Source organism: Geotrypetes seraphini, chromosome 11 (assembly GCF_902459505.1).
Source record: "Geotrypetes seraphini chromosome 11, aGeoSer1.1, whole genome shotgun sequence".
Taxonomy (NCBI): domain Eukaryota; kingdom Metazoa; phylum Chordata; class Amphibia; order Gymnophiona; family Dermophiidae; genus Geotrypetes; species Geotrypetes seraphini.
Genome location: NC_047094.1, coordinates 92,289,091 through 92,306,469, shown reverse-complemented (window position 1 = coordinate 92,306,469; position 17,379 = coordinate 92,289,091). Strand labels below are relative to the sequence as shown.

At 42.4% G+C, this 17,379-nt stretch overlaps 1 protein-coding gene across 3 annotated transcripts in view; it reads right to left on the bottom strand.

The window, feature by feature from the left end:
- The window catches only part of RBBP8NL (RBBP8 N-terminal like), a 108,488-nt gene that overhangs the window by 41,707 nt on the left and 49,402 nt on the right, over positions 1–17,379 (bottom strand). For all 3 annotated transcript variants that reach the window (XM_033914968.1, XM_033914970.1, XM_033914969.1), the window contains 4 exons: positions 14,165–14,256; positions 8,754–8,890; positions 7,543–8,365; positions 923–1,037 (listed from right to left, as the gene is read on the bottom strand). In XM_033914968.1, the coding sequence (XP_033770859.1) occupies positions 923–1,037; positions 7,543–8,365; positions 8,754–8,890; positions 14,165–14,256 (1,167 nt within the window). The remainder of the gene's footprint in view (positions 1–922; positions 1,038–7,542; positions 8,366–8,753; positions 8,891–14,164; positions 14,257–17,379) is intronic.

The following is a 17,379-nucleotide window of genomic DNA, read 5'->3' as shown; positions in this document are numbered from 1 at the left end:
GGCCCTGCTGAAGGTATTTTGGGGCCTGCTACTAAGTTTTGCACTCAGCTTTTCTGTAAAATGATTGCGTACTTTCACATCTAATGGGAAAATCAGTGGCATATGAAACTAACCTTTCCCTATCTTCCACCATCTAAACACCCCTGGAGTGAACTAGGGAGAGGTGAAGATTCTAGAAACCCACTGGAAGCACGTTAGGGTAGGGTTACCAGACGTCCGGATTTCCCTGGACATGCCCTCCTTTTCGAGGACATGTCTTGGAGTCCGGACGGCTTTTCAAAACCCGGCACTTTACCCGGGTTTTGAAAAGCTTCCAGCTAGCAGCGACGTCAGGATGGCATCTGCGCCGGCGTGGATGCAACGCAGTGACATCACCTGCATTTGCGTGACATCATCGTGTCACACCAGCGCATGTGCAGATGCCCTCCCAACAAACAAACAGCTTGAGGAGGCGTTGCTGGGGGCATGGCTAGGGGGGGCGGAATGGGGCAGGACTGGGGCGGGGCCATGGGTCCCGGATTTTCATTATGGAAAATCTGGTAACCCTATGTAAGCAGGACAGGTAGGCCTTATTTACTAAGGTTTATTTCCCCTCTGGAACAAATGGTGGAAATGAAGTAATATTTATGTTCAAATAGAAAAATTCTGGATTCTAAAGACCATGAGGCAGTAGCAATGCTGCATTAATTCTAGGATGGAAAGTTACTAAGACAGAAAGGTATAGCGAGTGCCCTGGCGCAATTACTGGAAACACAATCTCCTTTCTCCGAAATGCATTTCACAGGAAAGGCTGTTTATACGCCCTGTTTGACTTGGTGCTGGTCTCAGGTTGCCTGAAACCTCAGCTCTTTGCTAGCACCATCATCCACTCCTTCTTCCCTGGCAGCCATTCACTCATGTGTATAGCATTTCACTTCTTTACCTTCTAGCTCTTGCATTTCTTGCTTCTGTCTCTTGATGGATACCATGACCTGGATTCCCGGATCACCAGCAGGGTTATACTTAGGGCTGTCTCCTGGTGGTGACAGACTCACTTCCTAGCAGGCAAAGAGTTAACAGGTAAATGCATTTGATGTACAGAAGTGTACATTAGACTCAGTTAACCGGCACCCTTGGGGGATTGATTGATGTCAGATAAATGTAGTTTCTGGTTGCTTGAAAGTTACTATAAAAATAGGCCTGTTAAAGGCACGGGGGGAGGGGGGAAGGGAAGGCATGCGCGCAGCAAGGCAGAGGCAGGGAAGGACCAGGGGGAGCAGAGACGATGCCCGGGGGGAAGTCTGTCCCTCCCCACTCCACCCTCTCTTAATGTAGCATGAAATGATTTTATAATTCTGATATGATCTTAAAATATGTAGCATGATATAGGTAATGTTGCTGGGGTTATGAATTTTGAATTTGAATTATTGCCTGACCCAAGAGATCATTTATTGTGAGGGACTTAAAGTAAAAATTATATGGTTTTATAATTCTGTTTAGAGTTAAGATGGTTTTATAATTATTAATTTGATGGATTTAAAAGTGAATTTCTGATGTGATCTTTGAGCCAGCACAGCCATTTGTTCAGAAAGGTGTTAAATGCCCCATTCAATAAAACACAAAAGGAAGGACTGAGCCATCTGCCTTCAGAAAGTGTTAAGTACCTGGCCAGAGTGGATAACAGGATGTAGGCCAGAAGACCAAATTAATCTCTGAACTACCCCAGTCTGAACAACAGAAGCTCATTTTTGTGTTAAATGTACTTATTACAAAAGAAAGGACTGAGCCATCACCTTCAGAAAGTGTAAAGTACACCTATTCAGATAAGACAAAAGACATGGCCAGGGTGGATACCAGAGCTAAACAGAACTTTAACAAGTTGTAGATCAAGCAGAAGCCCTTCACACCAAATTCCTAAGAAACATAAACATAAGAAACATAAGAAATGCCTCCGTTGGGTCAGACCTGAGGTCCATCGCGTCCAGCAGTCCGCTCACGCGGCGGCCCAACAGGTCCAGGACCTGTGCATTAAATTTCTATCTATACCTCTCTATCCCCTTTTCCCGCAGGAATTTGTCCAATCCTTTCTTAAACCCCAGTACTGTACTCTGCCCTATAACGTCCTCTGGAATTGCATTCCAGGTGTCCATCACACGTTGTGTAAAGAAGAACTTCCTAGCATTTGTTTTGAATTTGTCCCCTTTCAACTTTTCTGAATGCCCTCTTGTTTTTTTATTTTCTGAAAGTTTGAAGAATCTGTCCCTCTCTACTCTCTCTATGCCCTTCATGATCTTGTAAGTCTCTATCATATCCCCTCTTAATCTTCTCTTTTCCAGGGAAAAGAGTCCCAGTTTTTCCAATCTCTCAGCGTATGAAAGGCTTTCCATCCCCTTAATCAGTCGTGTCACTCTCCTCTGAACTCTCTCGAGTAACGCCATATCCTTCTTAAGGTACGGTGACCAATACTGGACGCAGTACTCAAGATGTGGACGCACCATTGCCCGATAAAGCGGCAGGATAACTTCTTTCGTTCTGGTTGTAATACCCTTCTTGATTATACCTAGCATTCTATTCGCTCTCTTAGCGGCAGCTGCGCACTGTGCCGTCGGCTTCATTGTCATGTCCACCATTACCCCCAAGTCCCTTTCTTAGGTACTCTCAGTCAATAACATCCCTCCCATCGTATAATTATACCTCGGGTTTTTGCTTCCCACATGCAATACTTTATACTTCTCAACATTGAATTTCATCTGCCATCTCTCTGCCCATTCCCCTAGTTTGTCCAAGTCTCTTTGCAATTCTTCGTAGTCCTCCTTTGTCCGAGCTCCACTAAATAGTTTGGTGTCGTCCGCAAATTTTATTATCTCACACTTCGTCCCTGTTTCTAGATCATTTGTGAATATGTTAAAAAGCGGCGGCCCAAGCACCGAGCCCTGCGGAACACCACTCGTGACCTTTCTCCAGTCTGAGTAGTGGCCCTTCACCCCTACCCTCTGTTTCCTACTCTCTAACCAGTTTCTGATCCATCTATGCACGTCTCCGTCCACCCCATGGTTCCTCAGTTTCCGGAGTAGACGTTCATGAGGCACCTTGTCAAAGGCTTTCTGGAAATCTAGGTATATGATGTCTATGGGGTCTCCTCTGTCCATCTGTTTGTTAATTCCTTCGAAGAAGTGCAATAAGTTAGTAAGGCATGATCTCCCCCTGCATAAACCATGTTGGCTGGTTATCAGAAGTTCGTTTCTTTCAAAATGTTCATCGATGTTTTCTTTTATCAGTGCTTCCGCCATTTTCCCTGGAACCGAGGTCAGACTCACCGGTCTGTAATTTCCCGGGTCACCTCTTGATCCCTTTTTAAAGATGGGCGTAACGTTGGCTATCTTCCAATCCTCCGGAATCACACCTGTTTTCAGAGAAAGGTTGCAAATTTGCTGCAGTAGTTCCGCTATCTCTGAACTAACAAAATAAGCTCATTCGATCAGATGACCTCATCTGACTGTCCTCCATCCAGCAAGGACAGTAACAATACTCTGTATTGGGACACCATGTTAAGCCATTGTACTTCAATCATCATCCACCTAGGAACAGAGAATGGATTCTATTTTTGGAACAGGTCTCAACCCTATAAATATGAAGCAAAATCCTTTCTCAGGAGGGAAGACACTCATTCTCCCTCTGGAACCAGCCTGGATTAAGCTACAATTCTTCTCCTCCCTGGATCACCATGGTGCTTCACCAGGCCATGCAGTCTCTGCTCCATTTTAAGGATTATTCACATTGTGAGTAACTTTTTGAATCTAGATAAATGAATCCTTCTGCTTTAGCAACATTTGTCTTGTGCAATCTTATTGCCTTTGCTCAAAAGGTCCCATCTGTAACTGCCTACCTGCTTGGTTTTTAATACTTTTAAATAAACTTTCAGTTTGCATATAAATGTTCTGGGTCTTGGTCCTTGAATAGATATACAGTATATCTATTTAATTATTAATCATGCGAGCTACCTTCCACCCAAATTAATATTTCTTTATAAAATATAATAGTCTTTAAGCCCGTTACATTAACGGGTACTAGAATAGATGTGTGTGTCTTTCTTTCTCTCTCTCTTCTTGGCCGCTTTCTGTCTGTCTTTCTTTCTTTCTTTCTGTCTCTTTCCTTGGCTGTCCACCACCATCCCTTGCCTGCTCCCCCTGTCCAGCAGTAGCCCTTCTCCCTTTCTTTTACCTCCCCATGTCCAGCAGCACCACTTCCCTGCTCCCCTCGTCCAGCAGCAACCCATCTCCATTCGTTTTATGTCTCCCCTTTCCAGTAGTGTCCTTTCACTGCTCCCCTGTCCAGCAGCAGCCCTTCTTCATTCCTTTTACCTCCCCCCCCTGTCCAGCAGCACCTCTTCCCTGCTCCCCCTATCCAGCAGTAGACCTTCTCCCTTCCTGTTACCTCCCCCCTGTCCAGAAGCACCTCTTACCTGCTCCCCCTGTCCAGCAGCACCCCTTCTGGCCCACCGGCATGAACCTCATGTCCATCTCTCCCTCTCTTACTTCTTCTGTCCATATCTCTCCCTTTCCCCAGTCCCATATGCTCCTCCCTTCTACACCTAGCTATCTGCCAGCATGCTTGCTGGTCGACACTCTGTAACGCACCCCTGCCGGCATCTACTTCTCCCCCTCCTCCTTCCCACCTGCTCATCTGCCCGCTGTGTTTAACTTCACAGCAAAGTGCCGCACCGCGCTGTGCTGTTGCTGACCTCGGTGTCTTCTGTCCACTGCGGCCAGCCCTAGCGGAAACAGGAAGTTGTCAGAGAGGGTGGGCCACAGGGGAGAGAAGATGGCAAGGCCAGCAGCAACACGGCACAGCACTTTTCTAAGAAGTTAAACGCGGCAGGCGGGTGAGCAGGTGAGAGGGAGGAGGGGGAGAAGTAGATGCCGGCAGGGGCGCGTTAGCCTGGTAGCAAGCTCCCAGCCTCGGAAGAAGTGGGGGGTTTTCCTCCCCACTGGATTATATACAGGAGGGGCAATTTTTGGGGAGGGCATGGCCCCTATGCCCCCCCTTCTGACACCTATAGAATCAGCAGCAGCAGCGATTTGTCTGGTGGTGAGTGAGGACGGGAGGGGGGAGTCACCAGTGTGTTTCCTGCCTCCATGTTCAAAAATGGAATTCGGCACGGAGGGACACATCATACTGTCAGGGAACACGCCGTCCTAAGTGCGCATGCGCGCTTAGGATTTTATTATAGAGGATTCCTCTCTATGAGAGGGGTGGATGATTGAATTCAAACTAAGACTTAATTCAGAAAAAAACAAAACTTTTTATAGCTTCGCCACATCCGATTGACACCAAAACACCACTATGCATCAATAAACTTAGTTATCCTATTCAGACTACTATGAAAGTATTGGGTGTAACACTAGATCAGTGCCTAAGCATGAAAGACCAAGTAGACTCCTTAATCAGAAAGGGTTTTTTCACTCTCTGGAAACTTCGATCCATTAGAGCTTATTTTGATATGTCAGCATTTAGAATTTTGGTACAATCCCTTGTACTGAGTCAACTTGATTACTGTAACATCGCCTATTTAGCAATTTCCCAAAAGAATATGCGACGATTATAATTAATACAAAATGCAGCCGTCAAACTGATTTTCGGGCTGAAGAAGTTTGATCACGTGACACCTTACTACCGACAACTGCACTGACTACCGATGGAGGCATGCGTAAAGTTTAAGTTTGCCTGTCTCTGCTTTAAAGTACTATACGGCCTAGCCCCTAAATACATAACTGACCTTTTTCCTTAAGCCAATAGACATAAGAGAAGCTCACACTTGAACTTCGTTTCCCCCCCCCCCCAGTTAGCGGATGTAAACTCAAAAGACACCATCAATACCTTCTCTCACACCAAGCAGCATTATGGGGTAAAGATCAAGAACAATTGCTTATGCCTTTCACTTATGGGGAATTTAGGAAACGCCTAAAAACATATCTGTTCTTGAAGTTTCTAGGCAAGCTGACCCATGCAATTCCTTCTCTTCAATAACGGTTCCCTTGAGCTGTTAACCACTATCTTTCACCTCTGTTAAGTTCAATCAATTTGTACCATCTTTTGCTAACAGAAACATAACTACATTGTAGGTGAGGTAAACCCTGGCCTACATTAGAGACGCTTACAATGTAGGCGTGATTCTATTAGCGATGCCTAATGCGTGATTGACATGTTTAAACATCTATATTGTAGGTGCCTACAAATGTAGGTATCGTTAACAGAATCTGGCCCAAAACGTGTGTTTTTTTCTGCTCATTTTCATTTGATAACAACATGCAATGACATGGGATAAGTTGCTGATATTTCCTATACCAGCCAACCATAGAAAAGAAGAGGGATTCAAAGTACAAACCACAAGGAACACAAAAAGAGCATAAAGGGCCTTCAAGTTCCAAGTAATCCTGCTTTAATGAAGGACCCAATGAACAATACAAAAACCCAAAGTGGGGAAAACTACAATATAGACAAAAACAAGAAGTCCCCCCCTGACCCGGAAACAGGGTGAAGGGTAGAGGCAGCTGAACCAAAGCAAACCAGCTTACAATTAATAATCAATGTGAATGAGATACCCTCAGTCTCACAGCTTGCAATGGGAACAAGTCCCTAAAGCACCAGCTGTCACAATCAAAACCCAGAAAGGGTATTACCGGTACTTGTGAAACATCCCTGGGTTTCCCATCTAAATTTAACTAGTGCACAAAGTGCTAAGTGTAGAAAGTAAAGTGATAATAAATGAAAAAAATCACTAAAAGCTGTGAAATGGTTCAACTGTCTCTAACCCCCAGCCCGGCTGATTTTGGACGCCACTTGACCCCTGGATGGGGGATAGAGACAGTTGAACCATTTCACTGCTTTTAGTGATTATCACTTTACTTTCTACACTTAGCACTTTTGTGCACTAGTTCAATTTAGATGGGAAATCCAGGGATGTTTCACAAGTAATACCCTTTCTGGGTTTTGATTGTAACAGCTAGTGCTTTAGGGACTTGTTCCCATTGCAAGCTGTGAGACTGAGGGTATCTCATTCACATTGATTATTAGCTGTAAGCTGGTTTGCTTTGGTTCAGCTGCCTCTACCCTTCACCCTGTTTCCGGGTCAGGGGGACTTGTTTTTTTTTGCTTAATGAAGAACCCGACACGGGCCGTGTTTCGACGCCTCCGCCAGGGGTCAGAAGATCATGTAATTCAGTATAAAAGATCGAATTACTCAATGCACAACATTTTTGCCGAAACTGGTGAAAAAGAAACACACTCATACTAACAGTTAATCTGGTGCCACAAAGAGCTGAGCTTCACACATAGATTCATTGAGTATTTCGATCTTTTATACTGAATTACAAGATCTTCTGACCCTGACGCAGGCGGCGACGCCGAAACACGGCCCATGTTGAGTCCATCATTAAAGGAGGATTACCCAGAACTTGAAGACCCTTTATACTTTTTTGGGTGTTCCTTGTTAATATTTCTTATGCCATTGCAAATAACAGCCCGGTAGTCCTTAATACAAATTCTGTACTCCGCTTTACTTACAAGAACTGGAACAAAGTTTTCAGCATCCTGAGCTCTCAGCTGCAGAGCCTCAGTGACCCTGTTGATGGGACTCCCAGCATGCAGCTGGCTGGACTCCAGAAACAATGATTCATGATCTCCTTTCTGCAGTGCATTTGGTCCTGTGACATTCTGTGGAGAGGCTGGGCTTTCTCTGGAAGACGGAGACAATTTGTGTTGTCTCCTACGAAAGCCAGCCTCTCTGATCCGTCCATGATCAGACAGGTCCAGTGGTTTATCCAGCAGAGGGCTGCTGCTTGCCTCTTGTTTCTCATTTGACTCTGACTTTTTGGTGCTGGTGAGAACCGAGCTTTTCCCTTCCCAGTCATTTTCTGACCACTCTCTTTTGTGTTTGTTCTCATTAGCCCATAAGGTCCATGGTAGGGACTGGTCCTTTCCTTCCTGGCTGGTTCTGTCAACAATTTGATTTCTAAAGGTCTCGGCTCTGGCTCTCTGCTTCAGCTGCTCGTGTTGCCTTGCCAGGAAGTACTGAAGTCTCTCTCTCTGCTCAGCGATGGAGTGCCTTCTCCGCTCACTCCTGTACATCACCGCTCCCTGCAGCTCTAGTACTGCTGAATGCTCTTCCAGTTCATTCAGAGATCTTCTTCTCACCATCTCAATCTCTCTACTTTTTGGCACATGGTTCAACACCCTCTCTGCAGAAATACCAGCACTCTGTAGGCTGAATCTGCCTTGGGAAAAGTGCTGACTCAGGAGTCTAAGCTGCTCCTCTCTGCTTCCCTGCTGTAGAATCTCATGACACGAAGTGATTTCACAGGAATCTGGACTATTACCTCTTAATTGTCTAGAAGAAAAGGAGAAAAGTATAAGATCGTTCAAGGCTGTCACAATAGTGAACTGTAGCATATCACAATTTTTTTAGTTGAGAAAATGAAAAAGGACTTCTCAACCCTTGCCTGGAAATACCAGGTTTTTTTAGAATATTCAAAATGAATATGCATGAAATTAATTTGCATATACCTTGTCTCTAGTGCATGCAGATTTATCTCAAGCATATTCATTGTAAATATTGTGAAAAACCTGACTGGCTAGGGTCCCCTGAAGAAGTGCCAGTGATCAGGAGGGTAGTTTGATTGTACCATTAACCCAGGTAATGACAAAATCAGACCTAAAACTGACATCCGAATGTGAAGATGTTGTACAGTTACTAATTTGCAATGATGAGAACGCACTTATCGTGGTTAGAGTGACAGTGTATTCCTGAAGGTGACGTTCTGGCCTGTGGAGAGGTTTCAGACAGGCAGGATTTGCCATCGGGTTTCACCACTGCGATGGTTCCATGAAGCTTGTTGGAGATCATCTGTGGGTTCTGAAATCAGACAGAAATATTTTTGCTGATTTTTTAAAATTATGAAACAGTCTCTCATTCTGTTCCATGATCGATTTGGAGAGAAGGCAAGAGTTTGGAAACTCTCATGTCTTATTTTTCTGTCTTACAGCAGCTCCTCCTCTGTGTTAGGGAAAGTTTTTATTAGCTGTAACCTCATTCTATCAAGTACGATTAGAGGAAGATCATTTTTTATTGTTTTAATTGTACTACCTTTTTCATGCTACTTTGTATAATCTTATTGTTTTAATGCTAATGTATAATCTTATTTTATGTAAACATCACTGATTGCCCAGTTCTTCTTCTCTGTGAACCGCCCACATCCTCTTTGGGTGGGCGGTATACAAGAATAAAAGTTATGTTATGTTATGTTATTCTTGAATGCTCTTGAAGATCATTCTTGAATGTTTTTTTTATTGCTGGGTCAATGTTGTAGAACAATCTTCCTCTAGAACTACAGCAATTGTCCTGTCTTTGTTAAAAAAAAAAGATCAATAACATTATCTGTTTAGAGAGGCATATTGTTAATAGGTAATTAGACTATGCAGTATAGCAAAATGTATTGTTATTAGTTTATTGTTTGCTGATAATTAGATGATTTTATTCTAGGTGTTATTTAATTTAATTTAACCCCACCCCCTTTTTTTTTAAGCCGCATTAGACATTATCCTTTTACCCTCTCCCGATCAGATCTTTCATCTCTCTTCTTCTGAACTTTTTTTTTCTATTCTTTTCTTCCTTTTGAATCGCCACCCTATCGTTATTTCCATACATGTTTCTCCTCCGAACTTTAAAATACTAAATTGTAGTTCTGCCTTCTCTACCCTTTTGGTCTATATGTCAAATTGTTCACCCTATTTTATAGTTAGTTTCTAAATTGTAATAGTATATGTGTATGTTTTCATGATTTTTATTTTTTGTATTTCGCTTAGTAAAACAAAATAAGCAATTATATCAAATTTTAAGAAAAATTTGAAAGTTGAATCACTGGCCATGGCCATATTAACTTTGACACTCATAGAACTCCTATGGGTGATGAAGCTAATACCACTGTGGCCGGCGTTTCCTAATGTGGCTTCGTAAATGGGGTGTATGTGTGTGTGTTAGTTTGCTTTTTAGAGCAATTTATTGTTGTGATTTGCAACCTGTTTAGATTACATTGATAATGTAGGTTATAAATTTGATAAATAAAATAAAAATAAATAAATAATCATCTCTCCTTATGGATCTGCCTAGTGAATGCATATAAGGAGAGATCTGGAAAATGAAGGAACACTTTGCACCTGCTTGAAAAAGGGAAAAGAAAATTGGAGGTTAAGTAGGATAAGATCAGATCAGAGTGTCTTGGAGTCCATAGCTGCCATTCTGTCCTGTTTCACTATTTCTCTTTTATATATTTTATTTTTATAACAAAACAAAACAAAAAGAAATGCATAATAAAGATATCCAATCAAAATACACAAAGAAGAAAAGCACAAAAACATCCTTCGTCCTTTCTTTTACATTGTGGAAATTAAGAACCATAAAAAAATATTTTGATCCTTTATCGTTCAGACAATTGGTGCAGGCATTAGTTTTATCTATTTTAGACTAAAATTCTAAGGAAATTAAGGATAATTCAGAATACAGCTGTTCGATTGATTTTTAGTTTATATAAGAATGACCATATTAGTCCATATTATCACTTACTTCATTGGCTGCCTTTGGAGGCAAGAGTATTATTTAAATTTTCCTGTATCTGCTTTAAGCTGATATCAGGATCGACTCCAGCTTACCTCCAGTGACTCCAGCTTTTTCCTCATTTTGTTTTGCATAGACCATCAAGAGAAACTAGAAACTTCTATTTATTTGTTTATCCAAAAATTAATGGGTGTAGATATAAGACTTTCTTAGATAGGACCCTAGCATTTCAAGTTGGTAGGCAACAATCTTGGTTAGGTAAATGTATTCAGCAAGCTATGTTATCCTATTGATGTTTTCAGAAATTAATTAAGACCACTTTGTTTGATAAGTTTATTACTTAGTGAGTTTTATTATTGAAATTCTATTTTACAAATATTTGTATTTTTTTATTGTATTATTGTATTTCGCTGATTGTCCAGCACTTTTTAATGTAAACCGCCTAGAACTTTTGGTTATGGCAGTATAAAAGAATAAAGTTATTATTATTATACATTTCCTGGAAGCGAGGAAGGTAAAAATATAAGCCGAAATGCTAATAAAATTATTCCAACTCATCCTCAAAGAAAGTAAATAAAACAAAGCGTGAAATCAATTCAGGAAATGCATCCACATTCAGGAGACATCTCAACCTCTAATGAAGGATGCAAGTTACTCCACTTGTGAGGAATGCAAGGAAATACTTTTTCACAGAGAGGGTGGTAGATGCCTGGAATGCCTTCCCTGGAGAGGCAGTAGAGGCGAAAACAGTGATCCATGTTTCCAAGTTTTATTAAAAATTTGATACAACGCTTATAAAACCTTTCTAAGTGATTACATAATCAGTTTGAGGAACAAGAACATATACAAACAGACATTGACTTTAACTTACTTGAAGCTCAGGGAAGTAGGGGGAGAACTACAAGTTAATACAGAAAAGAAAAACATAAAGGGCTAAAAAAAAAAAAAAAATAGGGTAAAAGGGTTAAAAGCTGCCAGATTGAGGTTTGAGTTGTGAGTTGCAATTATGTTCAATAATGTGTGGGACATACACAAAGGATCCCTGAATAAAAAGAGGATAGTATTGATCCAAAACTCTACAGATCAAGAGCTACAACCTCATTCAAGAGAAGCAGGAGCAGTGCTTAAATGGCAGCCCCAGCAGTGAAGCCGATGCTTCTACGGTCTGGGTCCAGTTTGTGGCAAGACGGATTGGGATAGGCTGGAGTTAGCTTGGATGGTGACTTCAGCGGTGGGATACTGTAGCTGATGCCGGAAAGACAGTAAGTTTCTAGACATTTAAACTAGAGGGTGGGGTAATAAAAGGAAGAAAGAGAATTCAGAAAGTCATCCCAGAAAAAACACGAAGGCAATGTATATACAGTATAATCTCATTATAACGGACTCGCTTATAACGGAACCTCGCCTATAGCGGACGAAGTCCGCTGGTCCCGGTTGTGCGCCATTATAAACATGTAGAAAATCATCGCATATAGCGGACTCGCATATAACGGACTTTCAGATATAATGGACAACCAATTTGGTCCCCAGAGCCGCTTTTAGCTGTAGTTTTCTTTGGCTATAATGGACATGCAGGCTCCGCCTACAAGACGTGTGGCGTGCCAGTGATATAGTATCAAAATGCAGCCCAGAAGAAAATGACAGAGTATTTTTCTTTCCAGTACAGTACGACATAACGCTTTAGAACATCTTTTAGTGTTCTGGTTTTGCCATACCAATGTTTTGCTGAGTTTTGTTCTTGATCTTGCTGATATGCTTGTGCAGTGACTGTGGTTCATTGATTGAACGTTGTTTCAAGTTGACCTAAATAAAGTTTTTAAAAAATGCAACTCGGGATATAACAGACTATGGATATAACGGACCGTTTTTCCAGGTCCCTTGAAGTCCATTATAACGAGATTATACTGTATAGAAAAACATCTAAACTCAATAACATATGGAAATCAGTGAGCACAAATGATTGTAGCCTAAGTAAAAAAGGTTCAAGATTTGCAAATCCTGCTGTTTGGAAAAGACTTGGATATTGTTGCTATTACAGAGATATGGTTCAATGATTGCAATGAATTGAATGCAACCATACTGGGCTATAATCTCCTAGGAAGGATAGAGAGGGCTGAAAAGGTGGAGAAGTGACACTGTATATGAAAAATAATATCAGAGCAGCACAAATGCAGGGAACTTGGGGGAAGGAAGAAGCTATATGGATCATCCTGAAAAGAGAAGGTGAAACCCCTATACCTAATCTACAGACCTCCAGTATAATTGGAGAAGCTAGACAAGGATCTGATTAAAGTTATCCATAAATTTGGAATGAAAGAGGAAGTGCTGTTGCTGAGAGAGTCAGCTTGCCTGATGTGAACTGGAACATCTCATTGGCAGAATCAGAGAAATGGCGGATGCCTGTCAAAAGGGCTTTGCTCCGATGATAACGGAACCCACAAAGGAAGGGAAGATTCTGGATCTAGTGCTAAGAAATAGAGGAAGTGTTTCTAACATCCTGTTCCCGTGTAACTGGGACTGCCATAGAGCAGAGGAGACGCTGGAGCCAGCCTGCTGGCAGTGCTAGCCTGTAAGATAGAGCACTGTTGGCAGAGAAGGTGTGTGTGGAGGGGGGGAGGGGGGAAACGACACGCAGGGGGAGGGACGGAGGAGAGAGAAACCATACCATGGGAATGCTGCAAAAATGTTTCCCATTCCTGCGTTACTACCGCAGAATGGTCCAACCACCGTTCATGTGGCATTCCTGGAGAATTTTTTGGGGGTGTTGCTGTTACCGTGGTAACTGTGGTAGCGGTTCCCATGCCACTCCCCCCATGCGGGGGCATTTAGTGAGACATAGCAGTAAGTGGTGAGTGTGTAAGTAGGGAGCAAATAATTTAGCAATGGCTAAAGGGGAGTACAATGCTTATTTCTGTCTTTTTCACAGGGGAAGTCTTTGAAAAAGCCGTCTTCTTGTTTTGGCGGAACATGTTTGACATATTCCCCCTGCCTGACAGACAGAATGTTTAAAAGACAAATGATTGCTGCCTCTATTTACTCTTTAAAGATATTTAGAGTTATGGGGAGACTAAAACATAAATAAGAAGTTAAAAAGAATATATTCAAAAGACTAATGACGAGGTGGGTTGTGTAAACCTCATGGCAATGAGAGTTTAACTGAGCTTTGAGTGACACTTCTGAAAGTCTTTTTGAACTCTGAGATTAATAGAGTTGTGAAAGGTTACTTGATATCCTGAGAATTAAAGTGGTTGCAGTGTACTATACTTCTTGGGATAAAATATTAGGGTTGCTATACTCTCTAGTCCAGAGGTAGGGAACTCCGGTCCTCGAGAGCCGTATTCCAGTCGAGTTTTCAGGATTTCCCCAATGAATATGCATGAGATCTATTTGCATGCTCTGCTTTCAATGCATATTCATTGGGGAAATCCTGAAAACCCGACTGGAATACGGCTCTCGAGGACCGGAGTTCCCTACCCCTGCTCTAGTTCTTGGCATTAAATAAGAAATTCTATGCCGAACTAATTGAGCCCACATGCTAGTGAAAAAGATATTGGGACAACAGGAACCAGGTCTTACCATACAAACAATGTCGAAAAGACACATGTCCTGCACAGTTCTGGCTGGAGAGCATCGGGCAGCTGGGGAGTTTCCTGGCCCAAAGGACTTTTCTGAAAGGCATAAAAAGCCAGTAATGGCTGGTGTTAGTATGGAGACCAGTACAGTGAGCATTAGCCCCAAAATTCTATACATGGAGTCAAAGGTTAGGTGCCCAATTGTGCAGCCAGTTGTAGAATAGAGTCAGTTGCCTGCAAAACATAATTAGTTAATTGGTACTAAATTACATTACACTAGTGATTTTTATTCCGCCATTACCTTGCGGTTCAAGGTGGATTACAGAAGAGGATTTCTGGACATGTCCAGAGGTGTTACAGAGCAGAGTGGGTTGCTTCAGAGGATTGAAATGTTTCATACATATGTTTCATATATAATGTTTCATTGAATGGAAAAACTTAAAAACATTACAGCTTGCAGATCCTTTGCTACCAGACAGATCTAGTAGGGCATCAGGCTGCCCAGTGATACAAATTGATTTCTGAATTTTTAAATAAGAAGCCAAAAATAGTCTTAGAGATATTTGGAGCATCGAGATAAAACAGTATATTTCTGTGTCTCGTTGGCCACGAATTTGCATTTGGAGGTTGAAATGTACAGCGTCAGCATCTATGAGACAAACATGGTTATTTTTATTACATAGGTTTTTATGGACCCCAGTTCGATTACAAAAAATAGATAATTCTAAATCTAATAGATGCTGGCATTGTCATATTCCCGTAATATAGGGACTTTGGATCATCTGTTATATTTTTGTCCACTGATACCCACGGCCAGAGTGATCCCTGCTCATACGCACACCCTGACAGTAGTGACAGGAGAAGCAGCCTCCTGTCACTGCTGTCAGGGCTTAGCCCAACCCAGATTTCTCTTGCCTGCTCCTGGACTCTCCTGCTCTCTGCCGCCGTTCCCTGCAATGCAAGCCGGTGTTTTAAAGTGGGCCTGCACTGCAGAGAACAGCGGCAGAGAGCAGGAGAGTCCGAGAGCAGGCAAGAGAGATCTGGCCGACATCCCCCCCCAGGCACTGATCTCTCCTGCCTGCCCTGGTCTGCTCTGTGGCCCCCCGGAGAAAAAAGCAGGAGGGATACCAACTCCCTCCTGCCATCAGTGTTTTTTTTTTTAAAAATGCTGCATGCATGCAGCACGGCCCACGGCCCTAGCCCCCCCCCCCACCCACCCGGTACCTTTAAAATAATTGGGAGCAGGAGGGGTGCCCGGACCCTCCTGCTCCTTCGAGGCTCCCATCTTCTGGAGCAGGAGGGGTGCCCGGTCCCTCCTGTTCCTTCGAGGCTCCCATCTTCAGGAGTAGGAGGGGTGCCCACACGGTCCTACTCTGTCGCCGACGGTCTTCTCTTCAGGAGCAGGAGGAAAATCCTCCTGCTTCTGCTGCTCCAGCTCACTGCCGTTCAATAACGTCATCTGATGCACGGGGAGAGGCCTAAGGGCCTGATTGGCTGAGGTACCTTGGGCTCCTCCCTTTGGAGGGGCCTGGGGCACCTCAGCCAATCAGCCCCTCCCCTGCTGCTGCCGCCAGTGATTCTGGCTGCGGGAGGGGAGGGGGAGATGATCCTTTTCTGTCCCCACTGTCCGGGCCATAGTGCTAGTGTGGGAACCAGTTCATCATATGTCATCCAGACCTGTGCTTATTGTGTTGCAAGCTTCTTTTGTTTTCTCTCTGCCTTTTCTGAAGTCATATATTCTGCTTTCGGCTCTTCTTTTCCCCTCTTCTAGTTCAGCAGTAGTTTCTGCATTATTTTGGCAAATTCCACTAACTTGGGGCGGCAAGAGCGGGAGAGTTGGGGCGGCAAGAGCAGGGCGGTTTTTACTTTATCAGGGCTGCAGGAGGAAAGGACGTGAGCGATTGGTCCCCAGCAGTCGCTTCTTTTTTGATCGACCAGTCCGGTCGGTGTTACTGAAAATGTTTTGTGAATCGCAACCTTTCCTACTTTGCATACTTTCCCCCTCATTTGCATGCATGGATCGGATCGGGTGTACGGTTAGTGAATCGGGTCGGGGTCGCAAAGGGCTCACAAACCGATCGGTACACGATCGGTTTGCTTAGTGAATCTAGCCCTATGTTCTAGAATAATGTCATTTCCTTGCCTTTGTTGGACAGCAGCATTATACCAGGTTTAAGCAGAGGTAAATCTAGCACATAAAGGTCCCTTTTTACCAAGCATTTTAGATGGGTCCAGCATGGTAAATTCTGCAAAGGATTTAAAGGACTTCAGGGCTTTTGCCACGTGGCACTTACTAGTTCCACTTTGTAAAAGGAGGCCAAGGTTGAAGTTTTATTAAAAATTTCATTAAATTGCAACATCGAATTTCACAGAGATGTACAATTTAGATAAAAATTCAGGGAGCAAAAAAGACGAATACAGAGACTAACATATACAAAAGGTAAGTGGACAGAAAAGAAGAAGGAAAAAAGGAAAAAAAAAACCCATAAGGTGGGGAGTTTCAAAAATTGTTCCTAGTTAAAAAGGCCTCGTATAAGTTTAAAAATCAAATGCATTTATAAGCCAGTTTAAGAATCCAATGCATCTTTATACAAAAAAACATTTTAGCATTCCTTTAAATTTTTTAAGGGATTTTTTTTCTTCCCTAAGCTGTGCCGGCAGGTTGGGTGCAAGATCAGCATAAACCTAATATGCAGAATAGTAGTTTAGTGCAGATCTTCCCGGCACTTAACTTGTTTTGGTTCATGCAATTATGTTATCTCAATTGGATTATGCCAACTCGCTTTATGTTTTCTTAAGCAAATGTAATTTAAAAAGGTTACAGCTTATTCAGAACACAGCAGCAAAGTTGATTTTCGGTAAAAGTAAATACGATCATGTCACACCTTTGTTGTGTAAACTTTACTGGCTCCCAGTCTATTGGAGAATTCAGTTTAAAATGCGCTAATGTGATATTTAAAATTTTGTATGGGATATTTTCTCTTGGTTTCTATTTCTTTTAGTTCTCGCAAAACATCTAATTTCAGGAGCGCCCAGAAATATAAACTTGGTTTTTCTACTGTTAAGAGAATTAAAAATTTTTTTCAATTTCTGCCTATCTTTTACTTTTTTATTTGTGAAAATTTGGAATGAGCTTCCTTCTGAAGTCAGATTTCTTTCTCAATTATCAACCTTTCGGAAAGTGCTGAAAACTTACCTATTTCAGAAATTCCTGACAGA